The 23,035-nt window shown below is 48.6% G+C and overlaps 1 protein-coding gene across 1 annotated transcript; it reads left to right on the forward strand.

The window, feature by feature from the left end:
• Positions 1-964: 964 nt before the first annotated feature.
• Positions 965-20,662, forward strand: LOC8033250. Its single transcript, XM_040217529.3, has 5 exons — positions 965-1,101; positions 2,941-3,158; positions 4,276-4,411; positions 15,486-15,863; positions 20,333-20,662. Exons 1-5 carry the CDS (start codon positions 1,032-1,034, stop codon positions 20,434-20,436), a joined length of 906 nt encoding a protein of 301 aa, XP_040073463.2. The 5' UTR covers positions 965-1,031; the 3' UTR covers positions 20,437-20,662.
• Positions 20,663-23,035: the final 2,373 nt, after the last annotated feature.

A 23,035-nucleotide genomic window follows, 5' to 3' on the forward strand; every position in this document is an offset into this window, starting at 1 on the left:
TCGTTCCGTAGGGCCCATCGCACTGTATGGGATATGCGGAAATGGTTCCCTAAAACACATCTGATAACGAAATTACCAACCGGCACGCGCCGAGGCATGTTCCAAGTGCGTTTGCTTCATACGTATAGGTATGCTTCGAACATGTCTGCAGTCACTACTTGTATCACCAATTTGACAGAAGTGTTATACACTAAAAACATGCCTAAGGCAGTGTCTGCAGTTTATATTCGGTATGATATGTATGATCAGTGTGACCTCGGCCTAATACTTTTCTGAGTATGGAACGCCAGGAAACTATAGTCCTATATCAGACCTAAACGTTTAGGTCGGTTTCTTTGGTAGCAGTGCGCATAACTCCAGCGAGATTAATTTAGGATTAAATCAACTCTAGGTGAACCTGTTTTGCGTTATCGTGTTTTACGTGAAGTATAAGGTCGTGTGATTATACGAAGTATAAACCTCGGTAGTCAAGTGTACTGCTAGCAAAGGCGCGCTGGCTCAATAGACGTTTAACTAACACTTTTCTTTTTTTTCTATTCCCCTATACGTAACTATATCTGACGCTTCACTAAGACGCTTGTCAAAGGTTGGCGGCTTCGCCGATTTTCGCTTCATCACTTTGATTCTGAAATCATTTTGCTTGTGACTTCAACTTGAAAGAGTTCAGTGAATTGTGAACTACCCTATGAGGCCCGAAAATATATATAATTTCGGACTTTCGCCTAGTATCCTTCGCTATTTTTTTTTGTTGCTTATATTCACATTAAATAGACAAATAAATAGATAATCGTTGCATTACGCAATAACCGCAGTTTTCATTGTAATTAAAGTTTTAAAACTGTGCCAAAATACGTATATCCCTGTTTTATATGACCAAGAATATGATTAAAACGAACTGGTAGGGATGGTGATAGTAATTACACGCCGTTCCTAATTGCCGATTGGTTCCCCCCAGAGCGGCCTCGGAGGCACCGACTGAATGACTGGAGCTGGGCCGGAACCAGGGGACTGGCCGAGGCCAATCTGATGCCATGACAAGCCGAATCCGGAGGCTTAGAGCCGGCATCACCAGAGGAGGCTTTCTCGTCGCCTGGCTGCAAGGTGCTTCTCTCAACTATTCTTTCAACATGTTCTCTAAATGCGATTTTAGAACATCAAGTTGTGCAAGCCTTTTTTGTTTATTCGACGGTCCGAAGAAAAAAAACACCGTATTTGCTCGAGCGATAGCCGCGCTGTATATAAACAAGGCCCCCGTTTCTGCATTCCCGCGGAGCATGGGGATCACGAATCACCGCGATCGGCAGAGAACTGGCAGCCATTTACGGGACAGAGGTAACGTTTTCACTCGAAAATGTTATCTGCTCAGATCGGAGTTTTACTGAGAACTGTGTTCTCGACCTCGTTATTCGCGGTGTCTTTTAGAGCGCAGCTCTTAGGCGCCCGTTTCCGGCTTGAGCGGCGTCGGCGTCGCCGTTGCCGTCGGCGTAACCACGCGGTGCATTATGGGAAATGTCCCACAATGCAACGCGCGGGACTCGTGACGTCACGAGTGACCGCACGAGGGACAGGTGACCTCACGAGGTTCACGTGGTGTCACGAGGGTCACGTAACCTCAGGAGACTCACGTGACGTCACGAGAGTCACGTGACCTCACGAAGGTCACGTGACCTCACGTCACGCGTTGCATTATGAAAAAGTCCATCCATCCTCCTTCTCCTCCTCCCTCCTTCTCCTCGAGAGCTGCGCTCTAGTTTCGCATTACAGAGATTTGTAAACGTCTTTTATTTTTTTTTTTTATATTGTTTATGCAGAGTGCGATGACTGGCTCTATGTGTGTTCGGTAAGAAAGTAGACGCAAGGACCAATCTTCATAAGTCCGGCCATTACCCGACCAAACGCGGTATATATGTTCTTCCAAATACATAAATTAACATCATGCCACAAATAAGAAAAACTAGTACTATATATGTGTATATATGGAACAGGTACGGAGGGCTGGGGCTCTAATAAGAGACGGAAAAAGTGCGCGGGCGCCTTATCGCAACAGCTATTCTTCTACCTGCTCCACGAGTGGTGAATTTAGCACACTACTATGCTTCTCACGCGCTCAATTGGTCTTTCTGAAAACTAGTTTAATGGTTTTCGATGACGCTCAGCAACTTTGTAATTAGAACTATGTCTTTTTTCACTAATTAAAAAGGTCGTTAGTTCTTTTTTAATTAATCAGCGAAATAATTAGTAAGGATCGCGCATTTTCTGACGTCCACCACTACGAGTAATGAGGTCCCGAGAAACTTATTTTTTCTTCCAATACACTAATTTTAGTGATTTTTGCCACTCTAGGCTGCAACACCCAGTTTATATCTTTCACCGCTTTTTAGACACAAATCTTAGAAGCGTAAAAGAAAACACTCTGATGTGTGTATATATATATATATATATATATATTGTGATGTAACGATTTTTATATACGCGCCGTCCTGGGGCAAGAGGAGAAAGAAGGGCAGACTGAGCGAGCGGCAATATATACGGGACCAGTCATCTTGAATTCTATCTCCAATACCCGTGTAAATAATAAACTCCCATCACTGAACTCGACTTCTGCTACAAGATATATATATATATATATATATATATATATATATAAAAACGCAAAACACACAAATATGTATATGTATATATATATATATATATAACACAAAACACGTGTTCGTTATTTTTTAATTGTTCCCTTCGCAATGAAAACGTTAGAATCCCTACAATAGAAAAACGGTTCTACTTAACGGTGGATACAAGCCACAACACTATGTCACGACTGTCCCGTTACTTGTAACATTGTTAAGATATAAAAACTATTTATCCTGAAACTAAAGCATTGGTATTGTTTGTAACGTTGACCTCCGTGTAGTTATGCATACGATTCATGTCCGCCGTTCTCAGGCCTGGTGGCGGCCGTGTCGGCGGTCAAGCTGGTCAACGTGGACATCCCGTCGCCAACCACGCTGGGCGAGACCGTGGGGCTCAGCTGCATCTACGAGCTGAACGGCGACCGCCTCTACTCGGTCAAGTGGTACAAGAACGACATCGAGTTCTACCGCTTCGTGCCCAACGACTGGCCTCCGGGGCAGTTCCTGCCGCTGCCCGGAGTCGACGTCGATGTACGCTTATCCCGTTAAATCGGGGGGCCTCTGTTCATTTAACGGGATGCAATTTTGCTCGGATGTAAGAGAACCGTCTATGCCACAATTACACGGGCACAATTAACTGCAGTTACGCTTGACCGCGGTTACCACACGGTACTTTTCAATAACTGGGTGTGGCTATGCAGTCAAAGCTACGGACGCACGTGTGTTTGCGCATCTTAAGCGCACATCACAGCTGCGCACGCGCACTTGTTCTGAAATTGCTGTCCGAGCGTATAGTATGGTAACTGTGGTTAAGCGTCACTACAGTTAAGAACGACTTAATTCCGATTAAGGGTGTCCGTGTAGATAGGGTATTATTCAGTTCAGCTTTCTCCTTGACACGCAAGAACTGACGCCCACTGTTTTTAAAGCTTCAGCCTTACGTGGGAACCCTGCACGGACTTCGCTTGCTCGTGTTAGTGTCGGTCGCACCGTAGCAAAGCCAAGAGAGAGGCTTCTCAACAACGGAGCGCATCTGTAGTTTATGCACTCTAGAAAATTTCTGCGCGTCTACTTACCCGTAAAACACTCAAGGAGCCAATCTCTGCGATCTACGAACTCGGCTCAGCGAGTGATGATTCGGAACATTCGTTTAGACCTAAAAATGAAGTCTGCCTTATGGCATTGCGCAATGCAAAGCACCATGATTTCATTGAATAATGCCACAGCCCATAACTAATTTTGAGATCTATACAGATGTCCCGCCTCATCTTTTGCTGAGCTGATTTCGTAAATCGCAGAGATTGGCTCTTAAAGTGTTTTGCGGGTAACAAGACGCGCAGTCATTTTTTAGAGAGTACGGTCATCAACAACTTCAGACACGCATGGTGTGGCGAGCCTCAAACATCTCGTTATCGCTCTTCGGCCAATGAGACTGTGGCATTCCTCGATAAGATAGCCAAAGAACCAATCACGAAGCAAGAAGCGTGAAGATAATGATCTACGTCCTTCATTTCTCAAGCTGTCACTGACTGATATATAGTCAATTTTTTTTAAAGGCACAAAGAAGAGGCGTGTTAGTGCAACAAATAAAATGTTGATCTCTGTGCAATGACACCGCTTTCAGCTTGCCCCGTGCTTTTCTGCGCAGCTTGCACGGTCCGGCCGGACATCGGTGTACCTGCGCAACGTGAACCTGCACAGCGCCGGCACGTACCGCTGCGAGGTGTCGGCGGAAGCTCCGTCCTTCGATACAGTCGGCGGCCAGAAGGACATGACAGTTCTAGGTGAGCTCCACGCAGTGAAATTCTAGCCAGCCTATTGAAGAGAGGAATATTTATTTTATGACTCGTCCATTAAACATACTGTCACCGACTAAGGCGAAGAGGCGTTAAATATTGAACTGAAGATAAAAAAGTTTAATACGCAAACTTGCGCGAAAACAAAATTGAGAAAGTCTAGCGTCACACGCGTCGATGGCGGCCTGACAGCAAGATCGAGCTCTGGGGCGAGACTGACTCCGGCTCCCCACGCGGAGCACCTTATGTACCCGCGTGGGTTTCTGGAACACTCGGCGTAGAACGTTCGGCGCGTAGGACATTCGTAACTCGATCAGACGAGAAGGTTCTTGAACTTACGAGAACGTCAAGTAAAAAGAATAAATAAAAGAACATTCCGCTCCCTGGAATCGAACCTTGATTCTCCTCTCGTTTGCCGAGCCGGCTAGCCATTCGAACACGCACGCGCTCGCACACTGGCGCGTGTGGCATTACTCCCCCCTTTAAAAGGAGAATCGCCTTGATACAACTTGGTAGGAAATGAAGCAGCAAAAGAAACAAAAATATTGGCAAATTATGGAGGATGTAAAACACAGTTCTATCGAGCATATTACAAAAACACAGTTCACAGTACTATCGATCGTAGTACGGCTTGAGGCGCACGACGTGGACCACTTCCGGTCGTGGAGTGCGGCGTTATGAAGTTCGTGTTCCGTCGGGCATCACCTCGAAGTTCAAATCTCCGAGTCCACGAGGCACTTTGTAGGGTCCGGAGTAAGCTTCAGGAGTTTCACGCTTAGATCGCGACGTCGTATCGGGGTCCAGACCCTTCCACGGACTACGGGCTTCAAGCAAACGTCGATTCGACGAAGGTTGTATTGGGTGGCGTCGACACGCTGTTGAACTTGAATCCGGAGTCAGGCGAGCTGACGAACCTCTTCAGCTCGTTGAATCACCAAATGTTCGTCGTGGCTCCGAGCGTCAGCTGGTTCTTGGGGCAGCATCGCGTCAAGCATGGTCGTTACTTTTCGGCCATGCACCCGCTGAGTCGGTGTTACGCCTGAGGTCTCTTGCACCGCCGTATTGTAAGCAAACGTGCCGTAGGGTAACGCCTCGTCCCACGTCTTGTGCTTTGCATCGACATGCATGAAGATGAAGTCGGCGATAGTTTTGTTTAGTATTTCTGTCAGGCCACTCGTCTGCTGTTGGTACGCAGTGGTTCGACAGTGGCTGGTGCTACTGATACGAGGGACTCTTTACGTCAGCTGAGCCAAGAACGGTAACCCGCGGCCTGTAATGAGGACTTCGGTGGTGCCCTGCCGGAGGAAAATAGAGTCAATGAAAAACTTGGCGACTTCAACAGCCGTACGTTGTAGAAGGGCTTTGGCCTCACCGTACCATGTGAAATAATCGGTCGCGATGATTATCCATGTTTTCTTACGTCGATGATAGCAACGGTACAAATAAATTCATTCCGATTTGCTGGAATTGGCCAGATGGCGGCGCAAAGGGCTAAATAAGCTCTGCCGGTCTCGTCAGTGGTTTCTTTCGTCGTTGACACTCGTGGCAAGATCGGGTGTTGTGATGGACTACCTTCGCAAGCTTGGCCAGTAGTACTTTTTGCGGATCTTGGCAAGAGCCCTGCTATATGTAGCTAAGGTGTCCCGCCGCCGGGTCATTGGGGTAGGCTTAACATATTTCTTCTCGAAGACTGGAAGGGATCACCAACAGCCACGCCATGTTGTTGTCGCCGAAGTTCTCTTTGTAGAGCACACCTTGTTCGACGGAGAAGATTGGCAGTGTTCGTATGGAAACGCGGGAGACAGTGCTTCCTTGTTCCTCTAGTTGCTCGACGAGTGCTCGCAGTTCAGGGCCGTCTCGTTGGAGGGCTGCATGTCGCTGAGATCCTGAGCGCCAAGGAGACCTCCATCGTCGTCGTCTTCGGTTCAGGCAGGACCGGCCTCGGAGGGGGCCCTTGAGGGGCAGCTGGCGTCATTGTGTTTCCGGCCAGACTTGTACACCACAGTCATGTCGAACTCCTGCAGTCGAAGGCTACACCGGGCGATTCGTCCGGAGGGATCCTTCAGATTCGCCAGCCAGCAGAGCGAGTGATTGTCTGTGACAACGCGAAGAGGACGTCCATACAAACATAGACGGAACTTTTGTATTTCCCAGACGACAGCAAGGCCCTCCTTTTCAGTCGTTGAGTAGTTCTTCTCCGCCTTACACAGCGTGTGACTTGCGTATGCGATGACTCGCTCTGCGTCGTCTTGCCTTTGGACTAGTACCGCACCCAGGCCTGTGTTACTGGCGTCGGTAAGGATCTCTGTTTCAGCGAATTGGTCAAAATGGCCCAGAAACGGGGGCGTCTGGAGTCTTCGTTTGAGCTTGTTGAACGACCGCTGGTATTCTTCTGTCCACTCAATCTTTATGGCGTCCTTCGTGAGGTGTGTCAGCGGCGCGGACATCTTGGCGAAGTCACGAACAAATCGACTGTGGTAATCACAGAGTCCGAGAAATGTTCTCACGGCCTTCTTGTCAGACGGCGGCGTAAATGCAACTACGGCGAGGGGTTTTCTCGGGGTCAGGAAAAACACCTTTGTGGTTCACGGGGCGGCAAAGGAACTTTAGTTAACTATACGCGAACCGACACTTTGTGGGCTTGAGTGGCAGGCAGGTAGGTGGTCTTGACCGTTTGAAGCACGGTTCGAAGTCATCTCAGGTGTTCGTCGAAATCTCGTGAGAATACCACGACATCGTCCAGGTAGACGAGGCAGCTCTGGCATTTCAGACCTGCCAGCACAATGTCCGTTACACGCTGGAAGCTGGCTGGTGCTGTACAACGTCTGAATGGTATCACTTTGAACTCGTACAGACCGTCGGAAGTGACGAACGCAGTTTTCTCGTGGTTTCGTTTGTCGACTTCAACCTCCCAGTAGCCACTCTTCATGTCCATCGACGAAAAATATTGGGAGTGCCAGAGTCGGTCTAACGTATTGTCGGTGCGGGGAGCGGATAAACGTCCTTCTTAGGCACAGCGTTCAGTCGACGAGAGATAGTCTACGCAAAACCACAGGGTTCCGTCCTTCTTCTTTACAAGGACGACTGGGGATGCCCACGAACTTCTTGAGGGTTGAATGATGTCGTCAAGCATTTCCTTGACTTGACCTTGAATCACCTTCCTTTCCTTTAAGGAGACTTGGTACGGCGACTGGTGGATAGTGAGCGCGTTGTCGTCAGTAATGATGCGGTGCTTCGCTACCGTTGTCTGTCGCACCCTTGATGTTGTTGCAAAACACTCGCGAAATTCGCTCAGCAAGACAAGCAGCCTTCCTCGTTCAGTGTCTGGATGCTTCGGGTCGATGTCAAGTTCCGAGGACGGCGTTCTTTCGTGCTACGATGAAGTCAACTTTTCCGAATGTGCAGCGATTGCGGCTGAGTTCTCGAGCTCATCGATAAGGCCCACGGCGATACCTTTCGTAAGGTGCTGCGGCTCTTGCCGAGCATTTGTAACCAGGACCATGTAGCGCCCGTCTTAAAATTTTGTTACTCCTCTTGCGGCACCGAATCCTCTTTCCGGAAGCAAACTGGAGGCTTCCCTCGAGCAGCACTTCGCCGCAGGAAGTTTCATTGATCCCGACGGGTACAAAAACACTCGACCGCGGCGGTAAGTTTACGTGGTTTTCGAGGAGTCGGACCACGGATGTCGTCGCTTTGGGTTCCCCCGGTGGTGGAACAGGTTTTCGTAGCGTCAGCCGATTTGCTCCGAGGTCGATGACGGCGCCATATTCGCAGCGAAAGTCCATTCCGAAAATTACGTCCCTCACACAGTCGTGCAGAACGACGAACTTCACAGGGCACGTCTCACCGTGGATGTCGGCGCGAATAGTCGATCCACCGGCTGGTGTGGTGAGTTGCCCACCAGCGGTTCGGATTTGAGGGCCTTCCCACGGCATTGTCAATTTCCGAAAACGGCGTGAAAGCCTCCTATTCAAAACGGAGTAGTCTCCTCTGGTGTCCAGAAGTGCCGATGCGTCGCGGCCATCAATGGTCACGTTGAGGGTGTTGGGCACCATTACAGAAGCGTGACTCCAAGGCCCGTCGACGGTCGAGTGGGAGGCCTCCGACGTTCTTGAAGGCTCTTTACGTCGGTGATGTACAGCAACGTCGCATCCAAACACTGCTGGTGTTAGTTCTCCCGACGACGCATGGGAGACACGCTGTCTCGGCGGGGTCGTGGCGCTGAAAGCGCTGAACGTTTTGGCGATGGTGAGCGAAATTCACGGCGGAAAAGCGGTGTTGAGGATGTTGAACGTCGGAGGTACTCCTCAATGTCGTGAAGGCGTTCGCCACTCCTTGGGGGTGGGTCGTTCGGGTAGAATGGACGCGGTCTAATTCGTCGGTAAAGGCAGAGCCAGATATGTAGAGAGTTTGGCCATTCTTTGGGAAGTATAGGAGGCAAATCAGGAGGGTGCCATTGGCCGAAAGTAGGCTGGGCGTGTTCCAGAGGGGTCTTCAGCAAATGGAATGTGGCCAACCAGAAGCCGGAAATAATACCCTGGCGGTGGTCGAGAGAAGCAAACCTGGTTAGTGCACCGGAGTAACTCTTGGTGACTGAAAATATGGAACACGTGATTTCAATCACGCTCATCCAAAATGATGGTGGAAAAGTGCGAGAGCGGAACGATCGACATAATCCTTACGCCAAGCGCCGAGGGCCGGGAATCCGCCGTCCGAGCGGTCGCACTCTGTCCGAGCAAAACAGAGTTGAGCGGCGCATTCGTTTCTTACATCCTTCTGCATGATCATGATCGAAACATCACGTGTACCCTATTTTCATCCACAAAAAGTTACTAAACCTGACTCTTACGCTCTTAATGAAACCATATAAGAACATATACCTTTGATCAGAATTGTTTCTCACTACCACCGCTAGGGGATTCTTTTCGGCTTCTGGTTGGTCAAGAGAGCATGCCAAGCCCTCTTTCCGAGTCTGGTGCACGCCCTGGTTCTGCCCGCGCCTCCCATTGACCAAACTCTCTCTATACACGGCTCTGGCTAAGGGCATCCACGATACATGCGGTTGGCTCCTCCGCAATGGTAGCAGAGCGGACGTCGGTAGACTCTTCACCACAGGCCGGTGGACGTCGGTAGACTCTTCGCCACAGGCCGGTCTTTCTTGACGCAGCTTGTTCTTGGCGGACGTGCGCCCGATCTTTTTGGCGTCGGGGATACTGCGGCGCGGGAGGTTCACGTCGGGGGGTGCCGTGTACGGACGCGAGGCTGGTGGTGTTCGCCGTACCATTGCGGTGTAACTTAGCGCGGGCTCCTCCACTGCTGATACGGAGAAAGGAGCCTCAGGCTGGAAGGCTCGGTAAACCTCCTCTCGGTCGACTTCGTCGAGTGAAAACGAGGACGAACGATCAGTAGCGGGTAGCATCTTGCGAAGCTTTTCCCGGACAATGTCGCGGACGATTTACCGAAGGTCCTTGACTCCGGCGGTGTTCAGGTCCAGTCGGAAAGATGTGACGGTTGGAAGAGAAGGCAGGCCGGCGAATCGGTGGTAAAGTTTTCTTCGGGCCGACAGTGCGAGCTCGACGTTGGTGGCTTCAGTCACATAACCGTCGACGGTTGTTGGGGGACTGCGGAGGAGGCCTCCAATAATTTCACCCTTTACGCCACGCATGAAGACGCGAAGTTTCTTCTCCTCGGCAGCCTCCGGATCATCTCGGGCACTTATGCAAAGAACATCTTCAAGGAAGCAAGTCGCGCTTTCGTTGGGGCCCTGTACCCTTGTTCGGAGAAGGTACTCTGCTTGCTGCAGACGGTGGTAATTAATAAACGTCCACTTCAATTCGGCGGCGCAGGACTGTCATGTAGAGAAGGAGGCTTCGTGGTTTTCAAACCAGTGCCTCGCAGTGCCTTCAAGCGAGAAGTAGACGTCGTGGAGGCACTGCTCAGTCGTCCATCCGTTGTGGCGGGCTATATGTTCGTAGCGTTGCAGCCAATCCTCAATGTTCTCGTGGACCTCACCGTAGAAAGGTGTCGGAGTTCGGGTGCGACGGGCAGGAATACGACGGCGGCGGCGGCCGGGGTCTGCGACGACTGGTTGTCCATCGTCGGCCTCGTAGGCTGCTTCGTTTTGAGTGGAAAAAGTCCGAACTCCAGGTGTAGTCTTGGGTGCGGCGGCTTCCTCGGATCTCGGTAGTCTCTGCGCATGGTCCTCTTGAGGGGGTATTGAGCTTGCGCTGCGGGGTCTCGGAGGGGTACGCTTCGTGGGCTGCGTTTCCCGCACATCCACCACAAATGTCGCAGGGTAAGACGAAGAGGTGATAAATAATTAACTCAAAGGAAAGGTTTAATCGGCGAACTTGCGGCTAAACAAAATAGAGAAAGGTTAGCTTCGCAGGCGTTGATAGCGCGGCCTGATAGCGGGATCACGCGTCGGGGCGAGACTGACTCAGGCTCGCCACGGAGAGCACCTTATGTACCCGCGTAGGTTTCTGGAACATTCGGCGTAAAAAATTCGGCGCGTAGGATATTTGTAACTCAATCAGACGAGCAGGCTCTCGAACTTACGAGAATTCCAAGTGTAAAGAATGAATAAAAGAACATTCCGCTCCCTGGATCCTCCGAGCGACAGCCAAGCACGGGAATTATTCGGCCCCAGACGGGCTTGCTCACCGCCGCGTGTGGCAATATCGTAACAAGTATAAAAAGTAAAAAAAAAGAAACGTATATGGGCTCTTATAGGATCCAATACATTTTCTAATGTTTAGTGGACCCATTAACACAATTTTGTCTTTCACACTAGTCACAGAGCTTTAAGAAACGCAGGTTGTGGCTAACTCCGTGCCGCCTTCTGGCCTCTTGATTGGTCATTCGGCGTAATTATCGGCTAATGCAGCCTTCTCATTGGTATGGGAACGCTAATGAGATGCTCACGACTTGCCACGTCCTGCGATTCTTAAGCTCTGGATCGCTAAAGTAAAGTCAGAGTATTTTTATTCAGACAACATATGAAGTTATCTATTGGAGAAGTGGAGAAAGGGGGGAAGGGAGAAAGAGAGGTAGCGAGAATTGTCAAAGAAGACGCATGTATGCCTGACACAGCTGTCGCCGCCTCCTCAATATCACAACACGCAGCACGTGAAAAAAAAAAGTAAAACTAATTCACAGTTCATGGGGTTGATATAGCGCTAGCATCGAAGAGTACCTCAGTTTTTTTTAATTGTTTCTTTAGGAATGTCGAATGTTGTACTAAAACGCATATACTAAATTACGACAATAATATTCACACACTTTATCATAACATATATGCAGTGTACACTCAATTCAAAATATTTTAAAATTATTTTTTTTTGCCTAAAAAAACTTTTTTCACTTTTTCTTTGAAGATTTAGTGCAGTCCGCTCAGCTAATACCACCTAAATTTAAGTTTTTTTTTATGTTTTGAGATAAAATGAGATGGAAGCACACGCTAAAGTGCCAAATCGAAGAACGCGGCTTGCATTTGCTCCCGTCTATTCATTTAGTTAGATCAAAAGAGCTAGGCCTATCATTCGGAGCATCTGATTGGCAAGCTATGAAAGGATTTTTTTTATTCAACAATATCGACACGATGATGAAGAGCAAGCACTCTAAGATAAAGTTGTTTATATATTGCTGTATAAAGGGAGGAATAATTATGTAGCCTAAGAATTTTTTAGAAAGCAGGAACGTTCGTTCCTGAAAGCAGCGGAGCAAAATTTCTCCCTCTTTTGTATCGTAGTAAGAGGTCCCGAATCTAACGAATTCAGCTGAATAAGGTTTAACGAAGACTCTACGTCTAATGTCAGCCTCTGCACTGAACACTGCCGCGATTTAACCTAAAATATTTGGCATAGCTTTAGGACAGGCAAATAACTCAATCTACTGCCCCCCCCCCCCCCCCCCCCCACGTGCCTGCAAACAGCTATCGCAGGGGAAGCACTCACCTACTTTGAACCAATTTGTGCAAGCCCACTTATTTCGGGAGACAGGAACAGCAAATAAAAACATACGGCGTGCTTTTCACAAACTGTATTTATTGTCGAAGTCAGCTTCCCGCGCTGGTAAGGAACCTTGGGTTTTGAGCTCAGCTGCTCAGTTCTAACGCAATCAACATTGCGATGTTAAACGGATACAACAGAAACACGGCCACATCGCGCACCTCACGTCTTACCTTTGCTATTCCTCAACCCATATACCCCTTGTCAACACCGCACGTCACGAAAGAGTGGTAACCATTTTCGAAACCAAAAAGAGCTCTCAAAAGAGCTAATACAGAAAACCCTGCATGGTAACCAGAAAATATAGCGAAGCGGGAAAACAGGTTAGATAGTTCGCCACCAAATGGCAGGGTAAAGCAGAGTGGTTGCAAGTAGCTATGCTGGGTGGCGCTAAGTATAGCCCAAGTTATAGTTAAAAAAAAAACATTTTTCCTTGCTCGCGCGGTTATTGCGCTTCGAGCATCTTTATCGTAGACATGTCACACCTACCGTAGCACAACAAACGATATCATCGACAGAACATACCATCTAGAGCAATACCATACACAGGACATACAAACATCAACATGGACGCACAACTACCCCCCTCCCTAATCCTTCCTTGTACATCACGAGAAGAGGCCAAGCTACCCGGTTTGATTGCTACTATCATTGAGCCTAACCTGTTTCGAAATGCTATCACTAACCATTCTGGCAGTGATTCATGGCCTGCTTGACTGACGTGTTATATTATTAATATAGTTTATTAGTTAGAGTTTTACTATCCGTTTTACATCGAAGCTGTAAATGACTCACCAATCAGATTTCTGGAATATTTTCGCGTCATCGTCCTAATGGAAAAAAAAACCTTCAGCGATTGAAGCGAAAAGTGCATATCACGCCCACAACATACATCACAGTATTCGTTTCAATAAATAACAAGCACAAAACAAGCATTCGAAACAGTTAATTGATGATAAAGCGCTCCTGATAACAATGCGAAGCACGTAGCGCTCACAGCTAACGTTTCCCGATATAGATTACTGTTGCGCAAGCTGCCGTCGCCGTGGCAGGTAGCGACGTGGGGGTGACGTCACTAGCCTTTCATATATAAAAAGTTTTAGTACAGTGCATTTACTTTTCTTTCGTCAATTCTTTGGTGTAGGCCTTTTTGCTGCTTACAAATATGAACTGCCACTGGCGTTCCAAGCGACTTCCGGTGGCACCGTCTTCGCAGGCCTGTTGAGCTTGCTTATGTCTCCAGTGCTAGAAAGCATAAATGCTACACGGACAACAAAGTTGGAGATTTAACGAGGGCCTTCGGTTGTACAATATTACATCATGGCACCATGAAGGAAGCAAGTTAGTTTATAAGAATACTCGAAACATATTAACAGATCTCGCATTCTTTTGGCGTTCACCAGGAGAATTGGTGGTTAGACGTTTCGTCTAAATTTCAAGCAACGGCATTAAGGTGGCCTCTGTTCATTATTTTTATCAACCGGAATATCTCTAAAACGTCCAAAACCGGAGCGCCACCTGGTGGCGTTTGCCTTAAAAAGCGTCTATAATGCATTGGGAAATCGTTGCAGGGGATACCACAGCTTCGCTGTCCAACCTTCTCTCCAGCGTGGATTGGAGCCCCAAATTTTTTTATCTGCTCTCCCCTTCTACAATGATTTCGGGCCTGGGGGTAAATTATAATATAAATAACTAAGCAAATACTGGACCAAAGCCTGCGTTTTCAGAGCATGTACTCTCCATAAAATATTGGGTGTCTATATTCCCCCAAACCGTTTGATGAAAGCCCATCGCTGCAATCTGCAGAGGGAGTTCGACGATTCACGATGTTTCAATATGCATAAACCTAAAATTAAAAATAAAACAAAAAAGTGAAAGCCGTTTACAAATCCCTGTAACGCCGAATTGGAGCGCAGCTCTTGAGGAGGAGGAGTGAAGGGTACTGAGGGGAGGGTAGACCCCTCCCCCTTCTCCTCCTCCTCCCCTCATTCTTTAATATGCTCCGGGGGGGGGGGTGTCACGTGACTTCGGGGAGGGGGTCACGTGACCTCGGGGAGGCGTGACCTGGGGGTGACCTCAAGGCCACGTGACCCCAAAGGTGACCCCCACGTGACCTTGGGGTCACGTGACCTCGGGGGGTCACGTGACCTCAGAGGGGTCACGTGACCTCAGAGGGGTCACGTGACCTGGGGGTCACGTGGGGTCACGTGACCTTGAGATGACCTTGGAAGGGGTCACGTGACCTCGGGGGTCACGTGACCTTGGGGAGGCGACCACGTGACCTCGGGGGTCACGTGACCTCAGAGGGGTCACGTGACTTGGGGGTCACGTGACCTTCAAAGGGTCACGTGGGGTCATCTTGGGGTCACGTGACCTTGAGATGACCTTGGAAGGGGTCACGTGACCTCGAAGGGTCACGTGACCTTCAGGGGGTCACGTGGGGTCACGTGACCTTGAGATGACCTTGGGAGGGGTCACGTGACCTTGGGGGTCACGTGACCTTGGGATGACCTTGGTTACGCCGACGGCGACGGCGACGGCGACGGCGACGCCGACGCCGACGGCGACGCCGCTCAAGCCGGGACCGGGCCCCTAAGAGCTGCGCTCTAAAACAATCTGCGTTCCGCTACTGAGCACAATAAAACTTCATTCACGGTGACACAGCGCTTTGCGTCTTTCTAACTCTATACGAATTTTCAACCCTATCATTGGCCGAGCTCCCTCCGTTAATTCGAGTAATTGTCTTTATAAAGTGTTTTGAGAAAATTTACGGTCCATATAATATAGACCCGAAAAAGATTACGACGAAGCGACATGTTGTTCTGAATGCCTATTAAGACACACAGCAAAGCGCTGACTTTGCGCTGCATCGGCGCTGTATTAGCACCCCGCTGCTCGAGACCGTCTTTTTCTTTCTATTCACATTGCAGCGCTACATCAGCGTCGATTCTTTACTGAGGGTAGCGCCGATGCGGCGCCAACTTAGCGCTATCTCGGCGTTGGGACGCACGTGTGTCCCAGCTTTGACCGCGTGCTTCGCTTGGCCTGCGCAGTGCTTCCGACCGAGGGCCCCCGCATCACGGGGGGCCGGGCGCAGTACCGCATCGGCGACACCGTGAGCGTGAACTGCACCTCGGCCAAGTCCAAGCCCGCAGCGACGCTCCGCTGGTTCATCAACGACGCCCTGGTTACGGAGCCGAGCCACGAGAGCGAGTTCTCGACCACGCTGCACGGGGACGGTCTGGAGACGGCCTCTTTGGGCCTCCGCTTCGTGGTCACTGAGGACCACTTCCGCGACGGGAACATGAAGCTCAAGTGCACGGCCACCATCTCCAGGGTGTACACCATGAGCAACGAGGAACTCGTCTTCGGAGGCTCCGGGGGCCGCCACCAGAAGTCCGGACTCCACATCAGCGAAAACACCAGCCGAGGTATACCCCCCTGTACAAATAGAAAAACAGTGCATAAAAGGGCGAGGACGGATGAAAGACAGGACGAGCGTTGACTCTCAACTGAATACTCACTAAAACAAATACCTGACTCTTTCTCAAAGAATCAATTGAGAATGAGCTCTAGTCCTGTCTACTTTTTTCACCTGTCTTCTTTCCTGCGTGCGTTATTTACATATTTTATAGTCATAAACCAGCTCCTTTGCATACCTTAATTCAGTTGATACTCCATGTTAATAATCACCTCCTGAGCGCTGCCCTTGTTTACTGGGCGATGGCATGCGTTCTGATTAAGCGTTGCAGTGTCCGCCCGCGGAATGTAATACACGCGTCCGTCTACAGTTAAGTGAGTCGGCATTATTTGTGTGCTGTTCTGCGACTTCGATCGCTACCACAATCGATTCGCGCCAGCTAGGCCATTGCCCGACGTTGAGCGTCCCTCGACGCATTGACTGGGCACGCGAAGGCTCACGCAGCACTCGTGTCCAATCTCTGACTGTAGTCGATCACACTATGAGGACGTCAATATTCTGGTGCCCGGGTTTGATCATTCTTGATGATGTTGGGCTGCCAATGCTAGGTTCTTTGCTATTTTGCTAAAATAGCTTTAATTGTCGATGGTTCACAATCTTTCAGGATACGAGAGAAAGAGAAGGGAGTGGGAGAGGCTTGCTGGAGAGTTAAATGTTAAAAGCTAGAATATTGATACTTTGATTTCGAATTTTTGAGACCCACCCTCTTGACAGTCGTGAACTAATTACACGCTAAATAGTTTTGCACAGATAATAGTGTAAGTCAGCCTGTCCAAGGACTAACACCCCGAAGGTGTTCCAGCAAGATGCTTTGACATCTGGGGAACACCGTATTATAAAAGGCCGGCAATCTTACCAGCCCCCCAGTGTTTTTACGAGCAACAGGTTTGAAGCAACAATTGACAGATGCAGTTATCTCATCAACATAAATGGGCAATGTAGACGCAGTAAATCGAGCCGAGAAAAGTATCATTACCGTGATGATTGGTCTACCACTTTATATACTAGACATGTCAAAGACACTCGACTGCAGATGAAAGTGTCCATCATTACAAGGTGAAACAAGTAAAACGTATCGGCACAGAAAACATTATCTCATATAGGCGGTAAACGAACCTCCACTGAAGCTGTTCTTGAAATTCGAACGTCCTTCAAAAAGAATCCCTTTCGACTCACGTTATTTTAGCACACTTCTTCACACCCATTGCACACGCTCCTTAACATATGAAGAGTCATCCATGCAACAACACCCTATTTTACGATTATGATGAGTGCATTGCTTAAAATTAGGGTGTTGAAAAGGTGTTGCCCTGGGTGTAAGACCCTGGAATAGGCCTTTTACACCGTTAAAGTTGTAAAATGTATTTGTGACTACGGATTAACAGTGACGCAAACGTAGGAGTTGTCTTCCTTTCGTTACAAGCCGGGGAAAAGGCTATGGTAATTATCTATCTTGATCATAACATTAACCCCGAGACTGCAGGCACAAAAAACAACACAAACACTGAACGATCTCTTTGTATCAGTGTTCGTGTCGTTTCTTCAACTTACAGTCTCGGGGGTTTATGTAATGTTCAATTTGCACCAGCCTCATTTGTGCTGGTGCGAATTGAAGGAAATTATGAACATTCAGTTCATAATTTCCTTCCTACTTAGTCGCGAGAATAAATTGAATAGTTTGCTGCAAATGCCGGCCACTTATACGTAGGTAGATACAGTATATTTACTTTCTCAAGATATTCTCCCTAGAGTCGAATCCACTCCCGGCATTAGTGGGGCAGCTATTCATTCTTGGCGGAATCAGTTTTCTTTATGCGGCGCCCGAATTTGTCTGCTTCTTGATCAGGGGTCGCGATGACGTCAGAACGCCGAGCTCTTATTGGTTGATTAAAAAACAAAATAGTGGGTAGACCTCAATGCATCTAGCATTAAGGTATGCCCACTATCCTTTTAGTCAAAGTCAGGGTGAAAGATAGACAGGTGGGGAAACGGCCCATACAAGCCTACCGCAGCGCAGTGACCGGATTGTGTACTCGTCTGCTTGCGGGTATGCTCGATTTGCGACAGATGGCGCTGCGGCGAGAGGAAAAAAAATTGGAATCGCATTTGCATGGAACTTTATGGGAGAGTGCGCAAAATAAACCGAGAGCACGACCCGGAGTGAGAGTTCGCGGTGCTCCACATAGATGCCGCCACAGAAAACGAGAAAACCGAGGGGGACACAATCCGGTCGCTCATTTGGCTCTCGTTTCCCCACCTGTTTATCTTACACCCTGGTCAAAGCCAAGTAGAGCTCGACGTCGTTCTGACGTAACCGAAGTCCTGCGCAAGAAGCAGGCGTACTTGCTTTCCGCATAATCACCGACGGCTTAAGACACCCGTGGCGGGGAATAATGAAGCTCACGCTTCATTATTCGTTTGTTGGCAATTCTATCAGCTAAAGCTGCAGCCTCATTGGTTGCGAAAAGCTGATAAGATGCTTGAAACTCGCCACGCATTTCTTGAGTTGTCATCAATCATCACAAAATAACGTCTTCTCAGCTTTATTTTTTCCTTCTGTTTCCGTGGCCCCGAGCAGGTGATAAATATTGCGTGCCAGGTCGGGTCGTGCACATGAACGTCCAATCGTCCGGCGGCCAAATGTAACCAGGCCCCAGCTAATCACCGAGTCGCGCGAATTCCCGGTCGCCAGTGATTGGCTGGTGCCCGGTCACGTCTGCCCATCCTGCCGACGCGTCGTACGAGTTGTCTGCCGTTTGGTCATGCGTGTGTACGGCCCGAACTTGTCCCCAGTGAGTACCACTTGTTCGGGGCCATGAAAAAATTAAGGTATTTTGAGGTTTCCATTTTGCTGTCGTTGACAAGCTGGAGGCTGTTCTCCAGGTGTGGGTGTGATGCGGTACATTTACCGTATTTACTCGAGTCATAGCCGCACTGTTTATGAAAAAAACCTGAGGGTTCGCTTTCCCGCGGAGCACGCGAATCACCAACCACCGCAGTCGACAGCACGATTCGAGCAGTTTACAGGACGGAAATAACGTCTTCGAGCGAAGATACCATCTGTGAAGATTGAATTTAAATGGAGAATCGTGTGCTCGATCTAGTTATTTGCTATGTTATTTATGCTCGACGCGATGATTGAGTGTATATGTGTTTGGCGGGAAAGCAGACGCAAGGGCCTTGTTCATAAATAGTGCGGCTATGACTCGAGTAAATACGGTAGTACATTGTGTCACGCCGATGTCCGGAGCGCATTCAGCTCCAGGAGGAAGATGTCGAGAAGGTGGCTATACATACCGCCCTCCTAAGGGGTGTTCAGACGAAGGAGAAATCCCGGGGATTTCTCTCCGGCGCGCGCGCATCACGAGACGAAAACGCGGGGCTTTTGCACATCGCAAAGCCTGGCGTTTTCGTCGCAGGATGCGTGTGCCGTGGAGAAATCCCCGGTATTTCTCCCTCGTGTGCATAACCCTTTAGGGGCAGCTAGCCGCCAAATCGTAATAAACGTAAATCAATGTTCACGCAACTCGTACAATTATCGCGGTAACCTAGTAAAGAGTACCTCCAGTTTACCTTAACCGTTTCTCTATACTTCGATCGGCGCGCAAAAAGAGGGTAACCTGAGGGTATCGGAAGAGTCGATTAGCGTATAAACGAAGGAATACAAATACAATGAATGGTTTCAAAAATCTTGAGATGTTAAGGCGTGCGTTTATTTTTGGTTCTTTTCCCTAATTAGCCTGCTGCCATAATTCAGGTAGACGCCCAGTTCTGGATAAACGAAGGCTGCATGCGGCTGATTCATTAAGAAGAAATTTTTTTGTCCTGATTTTTTTTTCGATACAGCCTTTAGTAGTGCTTTCCTTATTTTCCAAAAGTCTAACTTTTATACCCCGGCGCATGTCACCATGAAACACGGGGTTTACTTGTAGTTAGTTGGAAGTCTGCATTAAAAATAAAAAAAAGTCCTGATTTTTATAGCCTCCTTTTTCCTTTTCTTTTTTGTAGGTAACAGTAAAAAAACTTTGACCCCATCCTACTCGATTTGCGTTTTATCGGGAAAAAAAGAAGACGTATCTACACGAATCAACTCCATGTACCGTTATAGTAGCCATGGATTCTGTCTTCTTTTTTCCTCCATTTTAGAGTTTTTATTTTTTTTTTTATTTTTTTTTTTTTTGTGTTTCTATGCTCACTGACAAAGTGAGAACGGTAGGTCGTCCCTTTCGAAAGCCCGACCTCGAGCTCGCGCCCGCGACCTTTCGCCGTGCCTTGGCTGCACGCGCACTCTCGAGGCTCGTGAGATGCCGAAGCATTATGGATTGTAGAATGCTCGCGCTGGAAGAGGGACAACTGACACTCTTCCTCGCCGTTCTTGTCCTATCAATGGTTATAACTGCCGTTGTCGCTTCGTTTCAGTTCGAGACACCTCGAGCACTCAGCTGTCGTCCTCCACCCTGATGGTCCTGCTCGTCGTCTCGGCGCTCCTATTTCCGGCGGTCACAGCACGGACACACTCGTGATACGTCGTGTCGAACCCTGGTCTCCGTTGGTGCCACCCCCTCACCGCGCACAGAACAACTAGAGAACTTCTGTACCGTGGGCAGAGATCCTGCCGAGCCGTGACCGACAGCGGCCGCTACCCGCCAGCTCCCCAGAGGAGGGCGGAAACGTCCGATGTCGTCCTTCTTTTCTCGGGGCCCTTGGTTTCTGTCTCTGCCTGCCCATAAAGCTGCAGCCGCACTCCTTATGCGTCGTACGGAAACCACGGTACTCACTGCAGACGTGACGACAGAACTGTCTGCGGACACGCCTCAAGCGAGTCCGAAGCACGTTTGCGTCGTACATATGTGCCGTGCAAGTTCGTGTGCTTCTTTTGCGAGGGTCGTGGTAGCCTCAGAACGCCAACCTCTGATTGGCTCTGATTGAGGGGTAGTGCGTAGACTTCAAAGCAAGCTGCTTTGAGGTTATACCCACTATTCTTTCAGTCATAGCCAATCACAGCTCGGCTTTCTGACGTCATCACGACCCCTGCAAAAGGAGCAGACGAACTTGTACTCCGCATATGTCTGTATCGAACATGTCTGAATACTGTTTTTCGTACACCCGTTGCGACGGCACTGCCGTACGAGGAAGAAACATGCATATGGAGACCGCCTTTCGTATGGTGTGTTAGTGGCGCGACCGCTGCTTTATTCTCTCGCACGTCGTTTCTCAGAACTCGCACACTCTTTGAGAAGACAATCTGTCGACCATCAACCACCAGGATGTCAGTGACGCGCTCTCCTACTTACCTATCCTCCTTTATCCAATCTCAAAATCTGCGACTGACGCATTAGCGATAACACACTTGAAATGTTCGAGGTGAGCGTCATTCGCGAAGAGCCTCCATATCCGAATGTCAATGAAGTGGTTCCGACTCCGCAAGCACGAACGGGGCCCGCAGACTCCGCGGTTGATACTACCTTCTGTCTAGTGGAGGACAGGGATTGAGCTTCTTTATCGCCCCTCGTGTTTTTTTTTTTTCCTTTATTGGTTTTCGTAGGACTATACACTTCAAAATACTTTCGAGCACTGCTAATTACTATACATATGTAAATAACGACACCGTACCTTATGGCTCACGGAGAAAACGGGCCGTGGCACGAAGAGAATATATTCTATTTGCTCTTGAAGAGGAGTGTTTGTGATGGAACGCGCGGAAAGAAACTATCGCCTAATAAACCTCGACGATGCTCGAGAAAATCGCGGTGTTGCTTCATGACTTTTTTTCTGAAGTTGTACACATGATTAAACTTGGTGGGCACTAAATCGTAACGAAGTTCAATTTTACATCATGCCCCGGAACTTGAAATTAAAATGGTCGTTATCTGTGCGTGTCTTAGTGGATGCAACAACAAAGATGTACTGTATAGCAGAGTTCTTCGGTTCGCATCCCACTTCTAAGGCAAGCGCGGAATTTTTTTTTTAATAGCGTAATGTTTTTTTCGTTTTGTTTTTTTCTCTCTCAGATACGTGTACAAAACAAAACGTGAAGGCGGCATAAACTCTCAGAAAGACCTCGAAAATAAACCCGCTTTGGGATATCCGCCGGGCAAACGAGTTCTCTCAAGATCTTGCTTCTTCGTGGAACTAGGTCCTAAAGGTCGGCTTGCACTTCGAGGCTTTTTTGGGGACGGGATCCAAACGTCGCGCCCCTTGTGGCTAAGTCGATAACAACGCCCGTGGGCGCAACAACATCGTGCATAATTTGTGCGTGCTTTCGAAGGAAAGCTGGGCTCACGTAGTCGAACGAGGCATAAGCGTTCAGCTGAGCCTCGAGTTCATTCGGCGAAGTACCAATTGAACGCGCGTGCCAGATGGACGTTGACAAAGTCCTCGTATCTACAGGGTGTCACAAAAGAAAATTTACACGGTCTTTTTTAGTGCAAAAATAAACTGGGCATCGCCGAACGCTCATTCTCCGCCCAAAGGTAGCGCTAGAGGTCACAACCAGATGCCAAAGTTTCAGCCTGATCCGATAACTTAATCAAAAGTTATGAGCAATTTTCTGAAAATTTCAATGGGAAAATGGCGGCCGACGGAGTTTTCAAACACATGGGGCTCTATGGCACCAGAAACCGAAAACAGGCAAAAATGGGCTCCATTTTCTCATTGAACTTTTCAGAAAATCACTTATAACTTTTGATTAAGTTATCGGATCGGGCTGAAACTTTGGCATCTGGTTGTGACCTCTAGCTCTACATTTGGGCGGAGAATGGGAGTTCGGCGATGCCTAGTTTATTTTTGCGGTCAAAAAGACCGTGTAAATTTTCTTTTGTGACACCCTGTACTTTGGGGCCCGCGTTTTATTTAGAACGATGACGTGAAGAATCTAGACCGCAGGCCTTGAGTGTGTGGAAAACAAGGGAAATGAAGCGTCCCCCATAGTTCGGTCCCCTCGCTAATAAGATGTGAATCTGCGAGTTGCGGTATCTGGAACGCGTATCTGACAAGCGTGTTTACCGTGTCAAAAAGGGAAAGAAAAATGATCCCTCGATTTCCGCTTGATGACGTCTTAGAAGTGTCATGTTGTCGCCGGTCGCGGTCCTGGTGGTGTCACAGCAGTGGTGGTGGATGTGG

The sequence above is a fragment of the Ixodes scapularis genome, unplaced genomic scaffold (genome assembly GCF_016920785.2).
Source record: "Ixodes scapularis isolate PalLabHiFi unplaced genomic scaffold, ASM1692078v2 PGA_scaffold0__279_contigs__length_252992795, whole genome shotgun sequence".
Taxonomy (NCBI): Eukaryota; Metazoa; Arthropoda; class Arachnida; order Ixodida; family Ixodidae; genus Ixodes; species Ixodes scapularis.

Excerpts from the sequence above, each read along its gene's own strand:
- LOC8033250 (XM_040217529.3), top strand. The coding sequence starts at position 1,032 with ATGACAAGCCGAATCCGGAGGCTTAGAGCCGGCATCACCAGAGGAGGC. Across the intron at positions 1,102-2,940 it reads TCTCGTCGCCTGGCTGCAAG|GCCTGGTGGCGGCCGTGTCG; the intron begins GTGCTTCTCTCA and ends CGCCGTTCTCAG. Across the intron at positions 15,864-20,332 it reads CAGCGAAAACACCAGCCGAG|TTCGAGACACCTCGAGCACT; the intron begins GTATACCCCCCT and ends GCTTCGTTTCAG.